The following is a 17,242-nucleotide window of genomic DNA, read 5'->3' on the forward strand; positions in this document are numbered from 1 at the left end:
AATAGAGACACAGAGAGACATAAAGACAGAGAGAGACACAGAGGGGAAAGAGAAAGAGAGAGAGAGAGAGAGAGAGAGAGAGAGAGAGAGAGAGAAGAAAGGAAAAAATTTAAATACTCTAATGTACTCAAGACTGAGTTGGTTCAACTTTTGGAGTTGGTTCAAAATAAAAAAGCAACTGTGACCCAGCACATCTGCTCGAAGAATGAGTCCCACAGCACCATCTCCAGGAGCAGTCACAGATAAATACACACGAAGATGTTTTATACAGCAGGAGTTGATAACAGAAAGCTTCCAAGACGAATGCAGCTCTTCACCCGCTTTTGGAAATAAAGTTTTATTGAAAAAAAAAGGCCAACCCCATTTGCTTACCTAATGATGCGCTTGTGCTGCCTCATTTATCTTAGTTTGTTTGGGTTGCTGTGGCAAAAAGCCATCACCCGGGGTGGGGGGCTTATAAACGACAGGGATTTATTTCTCATAGTTCCGAAGTCTGGTCAGCACTAGAACAAGGCACAGCAAATTTCGTCTCTGGGGAGGGTCCTCTTCAGCATCTTGCTGTGTATTCACACAGTGGGAGGGACAAGCCAGCTCTCTGAGGCCCCCTTCATCAAGCCCAACCGTGAGTGCTCTGTCCTTATGACTTCCACCTTCCCACAGTTCCACATCCTAAGACAATTACCCTGGAAGCTAAGGCCTCAACATTGGGATTCCGGAGCATGTGTGAGGGTGAATACTGGAGTCCCATCACCTCACCATCCCCTGGTAGCTCATGTGCACCGATGTCATCAACTTAGATCATGCTTTGTGGATGTCAGCACAAAGAGCAGACAGCACTAATTAACCTCTGATGTAATAGAATGCCTTGAATCTACATGATTGCTGGACATGAGACAGACACATTCAAAAGGCGGTGGGGGTTGGGGCGGGATCTCTCAGATACACAGTTCACGAAGCCGTCAAGAGAGTCTTTCTCTGGAAAATCTTACTTTTTGTGTTACATAAGTCTGTAGAGTTTGAACTTCATGTAAGAAGCACATATTATGTTGGAAGAAAGCAGAAAACAGCCGTTATTAGAGAATTCACATCTAAATCGCCAGAAGGGAAGGAAAGGAAACGGAAGCTGTAGAGCCTACGCTTCTCAGCCCAATTTGCAAAGTAACTTGGCTGGTGAATCGTCCTGGGGAGGTGGGGGCTCTCATGGTGATTCAGTCCTGGTGGATGGGATGGGGAGGCCGCCTCTATGGCCAACCGAATTAACTGACAGGCATTGGTATCTGCAGAGTGCTTAGAGAAGTACACGCTCCTGATAGTCTATGGGAAAATGCACCATTGCAGACGCAAACCTGCTCCTGACAGTCTATGGGAAAATGCACCATTGCAGACGCAAACATGCTCCTGACAGTCTATGAAAAAAATGCACCAGACGCACACATAAGTTGAGGTTGAATAAACCTAATGGTATGGAGTGGAAAAGCTGTGTGGGGAGAAGTCGAGAGTTGACAACACCACAACACTAAGTTCTATGTCACTAGAGAGCACAGAGAACTAAGATTAGAGACCAGGTGTGGTGGTGTGCACTTTTAATCCCAGAGGCTGGTGTGTCTCTGTGAGTTCCAGGCCAGCCTGGTCTACATAGTATGTTCTAGTACAGCCAAGGCTACATAGTGAGACCCTGTTTCCCAAAGAAAAAAGATTAGACATAAAATTCAGAAAAGGAATGTAGCCTACTGGGGCATTCTGTAGCCCAGCCTGTGAGTCTAGGGAAAGAGGATCCAAAGTTTGAGGTCAAAATAGACAGTGTCTCAGATAAGAAAACACAAAAGAATCCAGCATGGTGTCTGAGACAGCAGGCCGGATATCTCTGCTTCTCCATCCTCGGCTTAGAAAACCAAGTCGTTCAGCTAGTGAGTGACCACACCCACAGAAGTGGCGTAAAGGAAAGCAACCTCTAACTAGATCCTTGCAGTCCTTTCCCTGCAGGCATTCTGTACTGGCTGTCACGGGGCACACAAGTGAAAGCAGATGCTAATCCATTACTGTAGCGCGCGCGCGCGCGCGCACACACACACACACACACACACGCGCGCGCGCGCGCACACACACACACACACACACACACGCACTTACTTTTCTACTGTCCCCTTGTCATTCAGAATCAATTTCCCAGCAGCCTGTGTGACCCAGACCATAGACAGTCAGGACAAATGTCACAAACTCCAAGTGTACCGTGAGGAGGAACCCTCAGGCCCTCTCCAGGAACTATGGATTGGATGTGGGTCGCCCTAACAAAGTTCAGGTGTGGGCCACAGTGTGGCAGTGTTAAGATGGCGGAACCTTTACAAGGTAGAGCAAGAGCAGGCAGGTCATTATGGAACATTAAGCCTGAGTCCTGAAGTCTTCCTATCTTGTCACGTGATTCCCCCTTGGTGCCATCTGCTGTGAGATCTTCAGTAAGAGACAAAAAATTGGGGCAACCCAATCTTGGACTTTCAGCCTCTCAAAATTGTGTGTCTTTTCTTTAGAATGTACCCAGTCTTACGCATGTTGTGGTAGTAACAGGAAGTGAGCCAACGAGATGGAGCACCCATGTTCCCCATCTGAAACATGACAAATTAGTGTAGTGGATTTTGACTATCAGACAGATACAAGGATACAAACAGGTATGCCAGAACGAGGGCTTCTGGGGAAGAGAATATCAACTTTTTCTCCTTTGAAGAGAGGTGAAGGAGATTGTTCTGCAATCATTCTTTTCTATAGTCATGACTCTCGGTCCACAAGAAAGCTCAATGCTCCTTTGTGAGTCAAAGGACATAGGAAAAGACACAGTTAAAGTCCAAAGGGAAGAGTGTTCAGTATGGGGAAATTTTCCTTATACCAAATCCTTTAGGAACCCGTTCCTTGTTGCTCAGAGCGAGCCTCTGAACCACATGATCTCAGGCATCCTGACGCCACACTCAGTCCCTGTTGGTAAACTGTACATTGAAATCTAGCTCCCTTCAGAGTAACACTCACACACACACACACACAGAGAGAGAGAGAGAGAGAGAGAGAGAGACAGAGAGACAGAGAGACAGAGACACGGAGAGAAAGAGAGACAGAGAAGCAGAGGGACACACAAAAAGACATACACACACAGACACAGAGAGAGACAGACAGAGGCACAAATACAGACAGACACATCCACACACAGAGTGGAGTAGAGGGACAGAAATAGAGAGGCAGAGAGAGAGGGAGGGATGAGACGGAGAGGAAGATGGACAGAGAAGAAGAAAGAGGGAGAGGAAAGAGAGAACATAGAGAAAAAAGACAGACATGTACTGGAGAGAGAGAGAGAGAGAGAGAGAGAGAGAGACAGAGACAGAGAGAGAGACAGAGAGAGAATCCATTCAATCCATTCATCCATTTCACATCTGGGAAAACAGAAGTCTAGAGAAGTAAGTAGAAATTCCTTTGAGCTTGGCCGAAATCTAGCTGCCTTGACCCAGTGTGGCAGGCGGCAGTATCCCATGTTGATACTTGCTATGAAAATGAGTTTGTTCTTCCCTGCTGGAGCTAAACTCTTTTGATTGCTAATTCCCTTTGTTGAGACAGATGGTTGGGGGGATGTGGTCTACTGCTTCGTCAAGGAGAACGGGCTGAAGTGGGGAGGTGGTCCTCAGCTTTGCCAAGGAGAACGGGTTGAAGGTGGGGAAGTTCACAAGACCCACACTGGACAGCACAACCTTTCTGGTTCACCACAGGTGTAGGGTTGAGGGCACCTGCATTTCAGGATGCTCACGAGTTAACCTTAAAGACCCACAGGATCTGTGCTTCTGATTCCTCCACCCTTGCACAGGTCAGTTCTGCACATCCCAACGAGGGGTTCCCATTCTCTTTACTTTCTACAGAATCCCCTCTGCAGCAAGCATTCCTCACTCCTGAAATCAGTATGCTACTCCAGGGCTGTCTCTACAGCAGGTCACCTCAGGAGGCTGGAGATGAGGCTCAGTCATTGAAGAGACTGTTTAAGAGGAAAGAACCCCTGTGAAGAGCTGACTATGACGGTATGTGCTTGTAACCCCAGAGCTGGGGAGATGGAGACCAGTGGGTCTCTGAGGCTCTGGGGAGATGGACATTGGTGGGTCTCTGAGGCTCACTGGCCAACCAGCCAGGCCTAATTTGCGAACCAGACCTTGGTGGAAGACTTTGTCTTGAAGGGTTGACCTCTGGCCTCCAAATACACAAGCACACATATGGATGAGCACACATATGAATGCTTTTCCTCATATAAGTTCTATCCAGCCCCTTTCTGGGTCTCAGTTTCCACACTTAGGAATGGGTGAGCAGGTTTCATGTGCCCTTTCAGAAGCTACTTCTCTGTTCCCAAGACCTTTCCCTGGGCTGAGGCCTCAGTGCAGCAGTAGAGCACTTCCCCCAGAGATCTCAACCTGACTCGGCGCTTCATAAGCTTTCCTGGCTCCGTTCATGACTCAGAGCAGCTGCTCAGACATATCTGTTTGCCTTCGCCTGTTTCATTCCTGCAGCCATCAGGACGGTCTGAGTAACCACACTTCAGTCACGGGAAACCAGCACCACCGATCTGCCATCCATTTCTGCACACAGAAAGCACTCAATCTACATTGCAGCCCTGCTGGGAAGGTACCGTTTATACCCCGCCCACCCCCACTTTGCAAATGGGAAATCCACAGCTCAAAGGTATGAGAAGTTCGGTGTCCAGGGTCACCCACACCCCAGGAACAGAAATGAAAGCTCAACACCACTTTCCTTTCCTTATCACAAAGTTAAAGGTCTCAGCTGCCCCCCTCTTGGTGCCCCCACTGGGAGACGACAAGATGGAAAGTATGATGTAATGCAGGATAGGTCTTGAGTGGGGGATGACTTAGTCAGCACAATGCTTGGCGCACAAGCCCAAGGACCTGAGTTCAGTCCCCAGAGCCAGGCAGAGGAGGGCACAGCTGCAATCCCAGGGCTGGAGAGCTAGAGACAAGCGGACCTCTGGGGCTTGTTGCCAACCGTTCTATCCAGTCCACAAGTTCCAAGTTATGTAAGAGACCCTGTCTCAAAAAGTATGATAGGGACACCTGTGTGCAGCTCTGGCCAACACACACACATAGACACTACACACACACACACACACACACACACACACACACACACACACACACACACACGGAATCTCCTTGATTTATGATGCGTGTGTCCTGATATACCTATCACAACTTAAGAGAAAAGAGTGTGTACATGCCAGGGGTCAGTTCACTTTCTCTACTCATATAGTTCTTAGGGAATGGTGCCACCCATAGTGTGTGTGTGTGCGTGTGTCTGGGGTCTTTCCCTCCCCCTGCCCACAGGCAATGCCTCACTGGGCCGCTCTACCCAGGTGATTGTAGGCTTCGCCAAGCAGATAATTAAAACTAGTCATTCCAAATGGTTTATCAATTAGATCTCTTTTCCTTCCTTAAGAAATGGGAACCAAGATTAAAATCTCTTCAAGGCCCTCTGAGGTTGGGGGACTACTCTACTCCTCTGGGCGGAGTATGTGGAGCCTGTGTCTGCTGAGCTGATGCACAAGGTAAAACACTGCTCTCAGATCTGGGTGTGAATCACATCATTCTGTTGGAAGCCTCCAAAGGTGTGACTATAAAGTGATGTTCTTTTTTTCACACCAGCCTCCAAATTTTCCACATTGGGATGAAGACTGTCTCCACACGGTCGTTCCAGAGAAGCTGGCAAGGCTTTGGTGAGAATGTTTGCTACCAACTGTCTACAAGACACCTCCTGATGTTCCAGGGACACATTAATTTTATCTTCCTTGCTCAGCCGACATTGCTTCAGAGAGATTCTGTTGGCGAGTAGACCTGGGGGGACTCTTGCAGGTGTTTTTCAAATGCACCCCAAGTGATTCTCAAGAACCAGGCTCTGTGAAGAATAAGGCTACGGGTGGAAGGAGGTCTCTTCCACGGTCTGTATAAAGGGACCCGTCATGGTCTGCTCTTCGTGGCGTCTAAGAGCTTAGTAGTAAGCACACCTTCAGTGTGTCCGAGGGTGTTTCCAGAGATGATCATAAGGGCTCTGATGTCATCAATAGATTAATATCTTGATGGAGTCTTAATATGGTGGCTTTATGGAGAGGTAGCAAAAGGAGTAGGGGTCTAGTTGGAGGAAGTAGGCTACTGCGGGGATGGGGGATTGTCCTTGGAGTTACATCTCACCCTGACCTCTTCCTGAACTCTCTTGTCACTCTGCTTCCTGTCTGACAGGAAGAAGCTCCTTGGCCACAAAGCTGGGAATGGAACCCACCGTCACCGTGAGCCCAAACCCCTTCCTCCCTGCAGCTGCTCTCTCAGGGACTGGCCCCAGCTTTGCAGTCGTGTCTGACGTGGCAGCTGACCCTGTTCTCTGCTCTCATTGGAGGAAACCTCTGTGAACACAACAGTCCCCACCAGAGGCTCACTGAGGGGTTATGGAGAACACTGCCTAGGATGGGAAGGTCTCTTTAACACCACTCTCTCCCACAAGACAACCAGGAACGTGTTCACGGAAATTCACCCTGTTCCCAATCAAGTAAGCCATTCCTCCCCTGGAGGAGTGAGCAGGTACCTGGAAGAATGTGGAGGTGTTATTTCAGGCCAGAGTGCACACACTGTTTCCATGAACAATCAGATTGTGAAGATTTTAGGCTTTGAGGGCCACCTAAGGTCTCTGCTGAAATGACTCAACCATGTTGGTGAAGGAGAAAGAAGCCATAGACATGGCTAGGTTTCAATAAAACTTTATTTGTAAAGCAAGAAGTGGGTCACATTTAGAATATGGGCAGTAGTTTGCTCTCAAAGTGTGGGCCCCAAACCACAGCATTTGAAAAATAGTGTTCAAAAGCTAAACAGTTGGTTCCCTGAGGTGTTATTGGGAGGTGGTAGATTCTTCAAGAGCAGGGCCTCATAGAAAGAAGTAGGTCATTGGGGTGTAACCTCTCTTTTAAGTGAGGGTAATAAAAGATCTTGATACAGGAGAAGTTCTTGCTAGCCTTGAATACAAAATTCTCTTGCTGGGATCATTGATATGCAGAAGGCAGGCAGGAGGACTGCATTGGAGAAGCCAGCAAGATGGCTCGGCTGGCAAAGTGCTTGCTGCTGCACCAGTCTGAGCACTTGGTAGATCCCTGAACCCACAGTAGAGGGAAAGGATTGTCTTCTATTGCTGTGAAGAGACACCATGACCATGGCAACTCTTACAAAGGAAAGCATTTATTTGGTGTGGTTTAGTTTTGGATGTTCGGTCCATTATCATCATGGCAGGGAGCATGCCGGCTGGGAGAACGGAGGCATGCAGGCACACATGGTGCTGGAGAATTCTTCATCTTGATCCAAAAGCAACAGGAAGTAAACTGACTCACTGGGCATGGCTTGAGCATAGGGGACCACAAAGCCTACTTACACAGTGACACACCTCCTCCCACAGGACCACACCCACTCCCACAAGGCCATATTTCCTAATAGTGCCACTCCCCTTCTAACCAAAACAGGACTGCCTCCCAGAGTTTGTCCTGACACAGGTTTAATCGTGTGTGTGTGTGTGTGTGCGCGCACATGTACACATGCACACACACACACGCACACACACACACACACAACCACCAGCCCTACCATCAGCACCACTGCCATCATCACCACCGCCATCACCACCACCACCATCACGATCATCATATCATCACAATCATTATCATCAAAAGACCCTCTTGTCTCTCTTCTCCTTCTCCCTCTCCACCCCGGTTCAAATCCACCGGTCCTGCACAATGTGCTGCCTCACCACAGGCCTAAAAGCCACCAGGCCAACCGCCCACTGACTGATGCCACTGAGGCTGTCAGCCCAATGCAAATCTTTTCTTCTTTAAAACACTCTACCTCAGGTGTTCTGTGCCAGGGATGGGATGTGATGAATCTCCAGTTATGGTGAGATCTTATTTATGATCTAACAAATAAAGCTGGCCTGAAGATCAGAGTGTGGAGCTAGTCACACCAGTCAGCCATAGAGGCCAGGCACTGGTGACGCATGCCTTTAATCCCAGCACTCGGGAGAGACCAACAGACAGATCTCTGAGAGTTCAAGGCCACCCTAGGCTACAAGAGAGATAGAATCAGTCTAAAAGAGAAACAGAGCCGAGCAGTGGTGGCTCACACTTCTAATCCCAGCAGTAGGGAGGGGAAGATGGGAGGTGATACAGCTGGGCCGAGAGAGGAATATAAGGTGGGAGGAGACAGGAGCTCAGGATCTAGTCTGAGGCTTCACAGAAACGGCATTCAGTCTGGGACTTGTAGAGACAGGATACCCATTCTGTTTGAGGATTTCATACAAGTAAGAACTAGTGGCTGATGGCTCTGCTTTCTCTGATCTTTCAGCATTTACCCCATATTTGACTTGGGGATTTTATTATTAATGCTAATTAGAATTCACACTTCATCTGGTAGCCCGTCCCAGGGATGTGACAAATACAGATTCCCAGCATTTGTATACTTTCTTGGGTTTTAAGATGGGTGTGTGTGTGTCTCAGTAGGTAGTTCAGACTGCCCTGGAATCAGCCAGAGTCTTGCTTTCACCTCTAAATGCTAGGATTACAGGTGTACCCAGCTGGGCATCTGTACACTTAAAATCCTTTACAGGTGATTCAGGGACGGCCAGGTTCCACAGCCACTGCTGGCCTAAGAACCTTTGCACCAGTTTAAGCTGGGGATTAGAATCCCCATAAAAATACCCAAAGAAATCAGCTCCTTGTCTTTGGAGTGGCAACTCAGTCTTCCTAAGCTAGACCCATGCTGTTACAGGCCTCTCACTTCAAAGGATGACAATCTCTACCACGGCACTTTCCTTTTCAGGTGGTAGAGACTCTGAGATGTGATTTTGAGATACAGTGAAGGTCACACTCTGTTAAAATTCCTTTGAGGCCCAGGCTCAGCAGGTAAAGGCACTTGCCACTGAGCTGACAAACTGAGTTTGATCCTCAAGATTCATACTGTGGAAGGAGAGAACCAATTCCTGCAAGATGTTCTCTGAACTCTCCACATGGGCTCTTACACAAACACACACACACACACACACACACACACACACATGAACAATGCACACATGTGCATACACAGAATAAACAAATGTAAAAATTACTAGTACATATAACTAGTGTATTTATAGAATTCACAGAAATGTATAGCACCACATATAAAAGTTATAAATTACATATGTGCTCATATGTATATATGTGCTCATATATACATACATCTACAAAACATGTGTAACTTGTGTGTGTGCATGCATGTGGATGCAGGTGTGTATGTGTGTAAAGGCCAGAGGTCAACCTCCGGTGTTATACCTCAGTCACCTTTTATTTTGAGACATGGTCTCTCATTGGTCTCAGCTTGCCAAATGAGCCCCAGAGATCCATCTGTCTTCACTTCACCTCCCCTGCGCCAGGGTTCCTGGGAGTTCAAATCAGCTCCTTATATTTGCACAGCAAACAGTCAGCACAGCAAGCACCCTGCTTACTGGTCTATCTCTTCAGCCCTGGCGTCTTGGGTTCTGTTTCTTTATAGCAACGTGGCCCCTTTGGGCCCCCATATACAGGTGGTGTGTACCCATGTACCACAGGTGGTGAAGGACTAGAGAGAGGCCTGGTAAAAGCTCTGCTCATTCCCCCAGAGGTTTCCCGCCCTCCTCCTTTGCTGGGCCCTTTAGTCTACCCGCCTGGGCCACGACAGCTGAGCTATAGCATTTGCTTGCAGAGGAAGACATTTCTGTTTGCACACATTTTTGTAGGTGGAGTCGGGAAGTCTGGAAAAATCTGCCGAAATCCACAAAGAGGAGCAGGCAGCACCGCTCCTCTGCATTCCTAAGAGTTCTCCACACTTGACAGGTAAGAAGAAACTCCTCGGGGAGAGTAGCAAAGACCCAGGCAGGGCAGGCAGAAGGCCCTGAGCTCTGCCCTCCCTCTGACAATCTACCTTCCTGGACTGTTGTCAGAGGCCACACTCCCGTTCTAGCTCAGGAGGTCCTGTCTCTTTAGCACTGCCGCTGATGCTGTAATCTTCCCTCACCCACAATGCCCTACACCACTGGGTGCTTAGCAGCATCTCGGGCCTTTACTAGATGCCTGTAGCATCTCCTGGGCTGTGACAGCCAAGAATGGCCCCAGACATCGCAAGACATCTGCTGGAGGGTTAAGTCAAACCAGCTGTGAACTGCATGTCTAACCGGACAGCTGCTCAGAGCATCCCAGGTTACTACTACTAGGCACTGAGTGATGGGCCCCCCCAAAGTCGACTCTGGCCCTGAACTTGGATGGCCAGAGAAGAAACAGGACAAGCTATGCGAGGCACAAGATAGCTCTGCTATTTGCTAACTGCAGAGAAGGCTGATGGCCAATCTCCCTGGCTTGCACAGCTGGACTACATTTCCCAGCATCCCTTGCAATGAGCTGCATTCCTTCCAATCCTGGCATAAAATCTCCCCATATAATAATAATTAATACCTGTGCCTCTTTGGCATTTTATCCCTATCTCTTGTTGCTATTGCACCAAGAGGTTGGAAATGAAAGCCAGAAAAACTTGAGATCATAGCAGAACCTGGGAGGAGCCTGGGTCACACCTCAGCATGGAAGCTCCTTGTGGAAAGAGCCTCAGGACCGGTGCTGGAAAATAGCTAACTTCTGTTGCTGCAAAGCATAGAGCCTTGCCTGGAAGCTGACCTATTGCATCAGCCAGGCCCCCCTTAAGCCATACATAGCCTTGCCTTTCAGCAAGTCATCTGAACTTCCTGGGCATCTCCCCAGCCCTGCAAAATGGGGTGATAACAACAGAGTGTGCACCCCTCATTTGAGCATCCAGTCTCTCACACTGCTTCAGTCCAGACATGATGCTACAAGTGGAGGGTGTCACACCATGAAATCTAGGTTTTCAGATTCTCATTAGATTATATGGATGAAAGATAAATGAACTTCACGTTTAGACTTGGGTCTCATCCCCAAAATAGCTCATTATGAATATGCAAATAATCAGAATTTTTTTTTTTAAATCTGTAACACTTTTGGTTCCACGCATTTTGCACAAGTGGCATGTACTTCATCTGGTCACCGTGAAGATCACTGAGACAGTTCTACAGAGTGTCCTGGACAGTGCCAGGCGGACACTGAGCACTTTATAAAGATTGGTTATTACAACTGTGGGACCGTCCAGTCTCTGCCCCTCTCAGTTAAGAGTTTTCTAACTTCTGTTTTACTTTCTTGTCCATCTAGAATTTCAAACCTGAGCCACTGGGTCGAGCTGTGAATACTTCTTGTAGCAAAGGACAGGGGCGCTCTCATTTGAGCCCCAGGTTGTCCAGGCACAAGACAGGTGTCCTGCCTCTCCTACTCAGAGGCCACCAAAAGGTCGAGCGGACTTAAACAGAGATCGGAGGGGACTTCCCCCATGAATCACCTACAGATTCCTGAAGCCTTCAATGGATTAAGCAGGATGAGGTGCACCCCACAGCAGACACAAGATAGGCATCTTGGCTGCCGGCTCAGTGGACAAGGCACAAGCATGTGGGCCCACTAGGTACTCAGGATTCTAAAGGATATGGCACAAAGTCTCTGAGTCCCTCCTGTGGCCAGTGTAGGATACCTGTTGATGAAGCTGGAAGGACGGCCTGTTCCTGTGCTTCTCATTAATCTGTTTGTTGGTGTATGTACACGTGAGCGTGCACACACGTGAGTGTGCACACACGTGGAAGTGAGCCTTTGATGTGAGGTGTCCTTCTCAGTACTCCGTACCTCACTTTTTGAGGCAGGGTTATTCACTGAACCTGGAGCTCAATGACTGGCTGCCCTGTCTGTCCAGCAAGCCTCAGGGATCCTGTGTCCATCTGTCTAGTGTTAAGGTTACTGGTGTGTGCTGCTGTACCCCACTTTCTGTGTTTCTAAGGATCAGAACTCAGGTCCTCAGGTTACCCACTGGGACATCTCCCCAGCCCTGCCTGTCCTTCACTCCTGAGTGTGCTCCAGGTGAATGGCGCCTTTGCCTACGCCTCTCCAAGACTGACTCCCGCAGAAGCATCCATGCCTTGTTCTGATGCTGGGGGCTGAGGAAGCAGAGACCCAGAGAAGAAGTTTTCATGTCGACTTACAAACTGGAAAAGCGAGAAAGTGACACCCACGGAGCATCTGCTCTGTGCAAAGTCCTTGCATGCACACTGTCTTACCCAGTGCTTCCAGAGCCACATCTGTTCCCAGGGCTTGTGGCCTTAGGTACACAGTAGGTGTTGGATAAATTGTCATATCCTTGCTCCTTACCATAGCCCCGACTTGTTGCATAATCCACTCCTTTCATCTGATCTGGTACTCTAGCCTCCTCTCTCTCTCTCTCTCTCTCTCTCTCTCTCTCTCTCTCTCTCTCTCTCTCTCTCTTTTACTCAAGCAGTCTTTAATGAAAACTGTATGAGACGCCCCTACCCCTGCATCTTCTCAATTGTTTCTTCCTTTCCTACTTGTCGAGACTTGGCTTTCCTTTCCAGGATCTTCTTTCGGTCTTTGTCCAGCTTTAGCCTGGTGATCACCACCTTGCTGGGGTGGATGCCCATGTGGACAGTTGTGCCATTAGCCTTTTCCCGCTGCACCCGTTCAATGTAGATGACGTATTTCTTCCTGTACACTTGGACCACTTTGCCAATCTGCTGGCCTTTGTAGTGTCCCCAGACAACCTGAATTTCGTCATCCTTTCGAACGGGCATCGAGCGAACATTGTACTTCTGTCTCAGCTCTTTGGAAAGGGGGGAAGACATGATCTTCCTCCGAATGTGAGAAGGTGCATCGAAATGTCGTTTGCGGTTCTTGCTCCGGTCAGAAGTCACAAACGGATTGAACTTCATTTTGGTGGCTGCGATCCAGCGATGGCCGCAAGAGGCAAGAGCCTTCTCTCTCTTTTGAAAACAAAGCAAGCTCACTTCTGCCCCACAGACTTTACACTTGCCATTTTCTTCTCTATCGAGAATGTTCCTTTCTTGCCTTTTTGGCATAGATGTCCTTTCTCGGCATCAATTACTCAAGGGTTTCCCTTGGGGCAGTGTCTGGTAAGAGCTATGCAACCCTCACCATTTCTACGGTCACTTATTTGTTTATTTGAGGGGAGGGGTATGGCAGTAGGAGAATAACTTTTGGGAGTTGACTCTTTTCTTTTCGCATGTAGATCCTGAGAATCACCCTTGGGTCAATGGGCTTGGCAGTGAGAGCCTTTGTCCCCTCACCCTGGAGATGGACTTTACTTGTATCTTGATAGGTGAAAAATAGGAGCTGAAGAGACGAGAAGGTTTTGCTTTCAGTGGCACAGTGGCTAAGCTGTGGGGCTTGAGCTTCCTGATTCCCAAAGCCTAGGGTTGTTTCATACAGCAAAAGGCTTCCCGGAAAAGCCAGACAGGGCCACTGGCCTGTGCCCTGCATGCCGCGTCTTTCCTGCTCACAGAAGCTCTAGGTGGGTGCAGGCACAGGAGGTGTGTGGTGGGATTTTTGTGGCTCCTTGATTTCTAGCACGGGCCAATCCCAAGGATGGCCCTGGATGCTGAACTCGAGGTGGCTTTGTGTAGTGTTTGAGGCAGATTTGGGTAAAGGCCTGGCCTCTGAGGGCCTTCCTGTCTCACAACAGGCTTTCTTGATGAACTACTCCGGGCTCCCCAGGGCTCACACCTCCCCCACAGAGCATTAGGTATTTTGCTCATTGCTGAGATGAATTTCCTGAAAGAAGCCACTTGAAGGAGGAAGGGTTTACTCTGGTTGTGGTTTACCATTGGTGGAGGGGGTGTTGCGGTTCTCAGACACATCTGGGTGGAACTTTCTCTTGACCTGCCTCCAGCTCGCTACCTTCCTGTCTGCCATGGGGTTCACAAGGTGAGCATCTTGTTTCAGTTCCTTTTCTTTGTTGGTGGCTGACGTGTCCATTCTTATCTTCTCAAGAGGGTTCGCCCTTTTTAGAGCAGTGGTTCTCAACCTTCCTAATGCTGCGATCCTCCAATACAGTCTCTCATGTGGTGCTGACCCCAACCATAAAGTCATTTTCATTGCTACTTCATTGCTGCAATTTTGCTACTGTTATGAATTATAATGTAAAGATCTGATATGTGATCCCAAAGGGGTCGTGACCCACAGGTTGAGAACCACTGTTTTGGCGCATGGCCGTCATAGCTGCTGTGAAGCCCTGGGGAGAATCCCAACATCTGGATGGGGTTATGGCTGCACCACCAATTGTATGTTTCCCTAGGAATCTGTCAAGTTGTCTTGGTTCTTTATAAATGAAGCCATTTTGAATTTGTAAGACATATATTTGAATACTATAAGACCCTGGGTCTTGTTTAATCCCTATTAATATGTTGGTGTTTAAACAACTAAACTAATTAGCTTCAGATCACAAGTTCCACCTGGCCTTTGGTGTGACATTATTCCTGCATCAGCTCAATTTTCAATGCCTGTGCTATGGTATTTAGTCTGCCCTGGGTATGTCCCCAGGGATCAGTGAAGGAGCTGGTGACAATCCAGCCTGTGCAGCTCAGCTCTCAAAGCCTCGGCTATACCATCTGAGGGTCATAGCCACTCCCACTGAGCCTGGGGTCCACACACAGGTTGATGGGGACCCTTATCCAGCTCTCCCCTTTGCGAGCTTCCCTGGTGTCTGGTTGCCAGGGTGACTCTCATGATCCTCTGGCTGGACTGAGGGCATTAAGCTGTTCACTCAGTCGCTTGCTGCTCATGAGCAGATCTGGGACTGGAGCCTGGTGTAGATGCCAGCTCTGACCCGGCTCACACTCTGCCAACTCAGGATGCTGTGGGAGGCCGCACTGGGCTCGTTCTGCATCTGGTGGTGTAGGATATGTCCGTTTCTGGACATGATGCCAGTTGCTAACTTTGGGGGTAATGGTGATTAGATGAGAAAGGGGCTAGGGTAACAACTACACCAACTGGGCCAGCTGTGCACATCCAAAGAGCCCCTCACACTGAGATGATTACAGACAGGACTTTTTTCAGTGGCTGTCTGAGCTGGCCAGGTCCACATGTTGCTTTGCCTTTAATTCTTTTTTTTCTCCCATCTTTTTCCCCCCTGAGACAGGATTTCTCTATGTAGCCCTGGATGTCCTGGAACTCTCTCTGTAGATCAGGCTGGCCTCGAACTCACAGAGATCCGCCCGCGTCTGCCTCCAGAATTCTTGGATTACAGGTTATGTCACCACTGACCTACACCTTTAATTCTATAGCAGGAATAATGTGCTACGTTTTACATGTGAAGACGTTGGGCTCAGGGAGGTAGAATGACTTGCTTAAGGTCACAGCTGACTAATGATGGGGTCAAACTCATCCCAAGACTTTGTAGCTCCAGGGTCTGGTCCTTCTGTGATAGGACTGTCTCACATAAGCACCATCATCACTATCACCAGGAACAACATCAGCATCAACACCAGCAGCAACAGCAACAGAAACAACAGCACCGGGACCGGCACCATCATCACCGCCATGACTAGCACAGCAGCATCAACTAGCATGACTAGCTTCGGCATCACCATAACTATCACATCTGGTAAGTCTTAAGTATCAGCCATGCGTGAGGCGTGCTCAAGGCTTATGCTATAAAGTGTTGAGTTAGAAACTCAGAGGAGAAACTGAAGAGTGAAAGAGAATATCATTTGCTTGGTGTTGCAAACTAGGTGGCAAAGGTGAAATCAGGATCAAATCACGTCCTTCCACTCTGTAGTCTGCATAGCCTGGAGTCTTCTTTCTATGGCTCGGCTGGGCTTTGTGCTCAGGAAACCCAGCTGCATGAGGAGATATGGGAGCTGCAGAGAAACATGGCAGGCGGGCTGGGATAGGGCCAGAAGTGTGCCCCAGAATAAATGCATGATATCTCTCCATCTTGGAACAATCTTAGACTAGCTTCCTTCTCTCTTCTTCAGTGGATGTGTTCAACTTTTCCACAAGCTTGCTGCCTAAGCCTGGTGTGTGTGTGTGTATGTGCGTGTGTGTGCATGTGTGTGTGCGCATGTGTACGCATTCGCAGGGGTGTATGTGTGCATGTATACTATTCACAGGTGTGTGTGTGAGTGTGTGTGCATGTGCATTCTCAGGTGTGTGTGTGTGTGTGCTTGTTGAGTCATGTGTGGAGGTTAGAGATCAATGTCAGGTGTTTTCTTCTACCACACTTCACCGTATTTATTTAGAGACAGGGTCTCACTTAATAGTCCTCACTGGCCTTGAATTCCCAGAGATCTGCCTGCCTCTGTCTCCCCAGTGTTGGGACTAAAGGCTTGTCCCACCATCCTCCATCTAGTCATCTACCCTATTTTTCGAGACAGCTTCTTTTACTGAACTTGGGGTTCAGTGACTGGCTAGACTTGCTGGTCATTGAGACCCATGTACCCCTCATCTCTACCTTCCAATGCTGGGATTATAGCCATGCAGCACCACGCTTGGCTGTTCAAACCGAACACATTTTACTCATGCCATCTGGTGCCCATCAGAGCCCTAGGTTTTTCCCGGGTAGATGTTGGAAGCACCACCCTCCATCCTTTGATCTGTACCCGTTGCCTCCCCACCCATCTCACTGCTGCAGCAGATTCAATTAGCTAACCACTTCTGCACTCCAGCTGCAGAGAGACAGGCAATTAGGAAACACAGACCAGGTGCCTTGGAACTCGCTCTCAAGTGGGGCCTGGGAGACTTCCAAACAGACAGTGGGTAGGGAGGGATCACAATAGACTCTGGGCAAAGTCTCCTGACATAGTTTGTGCAAGAGAGCCACCTCAGAGCTCTGAGAGATAGATGCCACGGCAGGGTTGGTAATTGTGAGCTGAGCTCTGGACATCGGGTTTTTAAACAGTCCTTGTCAGGCACCTGCGTGTAACCACAGCACTCTGGAGGCAGGGCGAAGGGAGGCAGGAGGTGACTTGAAGCCAGCCTGGGCCAGACAGAGAGTCTACACTTTAGTTTGCTTTCTGTTGCTGGGGAATTTATTAAGAATAGAAATTTATTTGACTCACAAGTTTGGCGGCTAGAGACTATGTAGTTCCAGCTGGTTTTGAACCCACAATCTTCCTATTTCCATCTCCAATGCACCAGCATCACAGTCATTGCCAACACTCCTGGCTAGAACCTGCATTGTACCATGATGGGGGGAGAGTCTTCTGTTTTGTGTTAATTTCATTGGTTAAATAAAGAGACTGCCTTGGCCCTTTAATAGGA

General features: G+C 48.5%; 2 protein-coding genes across 3 annotated transcripts in view; both read right to left on the minus strand.

Annotated features, from left to right (window-relative positions):
- Positions 1 to 17,242, minus strand: part of Syt17 (synaptotagmin 17) — a 67,716-nt gene that overhangs the window by 5,017 nt on the left and 45,457 nt on the right. The gene's annotated exons all lie outside the window — the stretch shown is intronic.
- Positions 12,475 to 12,924, minus strand: LOC101992573 (60S ribosomal protein L26-like). The gene has a single exon (XM_005351072.3). The coding sequence runs from the start codon at positions 12,892 to 12,894 to the stop codon at positions 12,475 to 12,477; it is 420 nt and encodes a 139-aa protein (XP_005351129.1). The 5' UTR covers positions 12,895 to 12,924.

Source organism: Microtus ochrogaster, chromosome 8 (assembly GCF_000317375.1).
Source record: "Microtus ochrogaster isolate Prairie Vole_2 chromosome 8, MicOch1.0, whole genome shotgun sequence".
NCBI classification, from domain to species: domain Eukaryota; kingdom Metazoa; phylum Chordata; class Mammalia; order Rodentia; family Cricetidae; genus Microtus; species Microtus ochrogaster.

Coding starts and splice junctions, on each gene's coding strand:
- LOC101992573 (XM_005351072.3), bottom strand. CDS start 12,894: ATGAAGTTCAATCCGTTTGTGACTTCTGACCGGAGCAAGAACCGCAAA.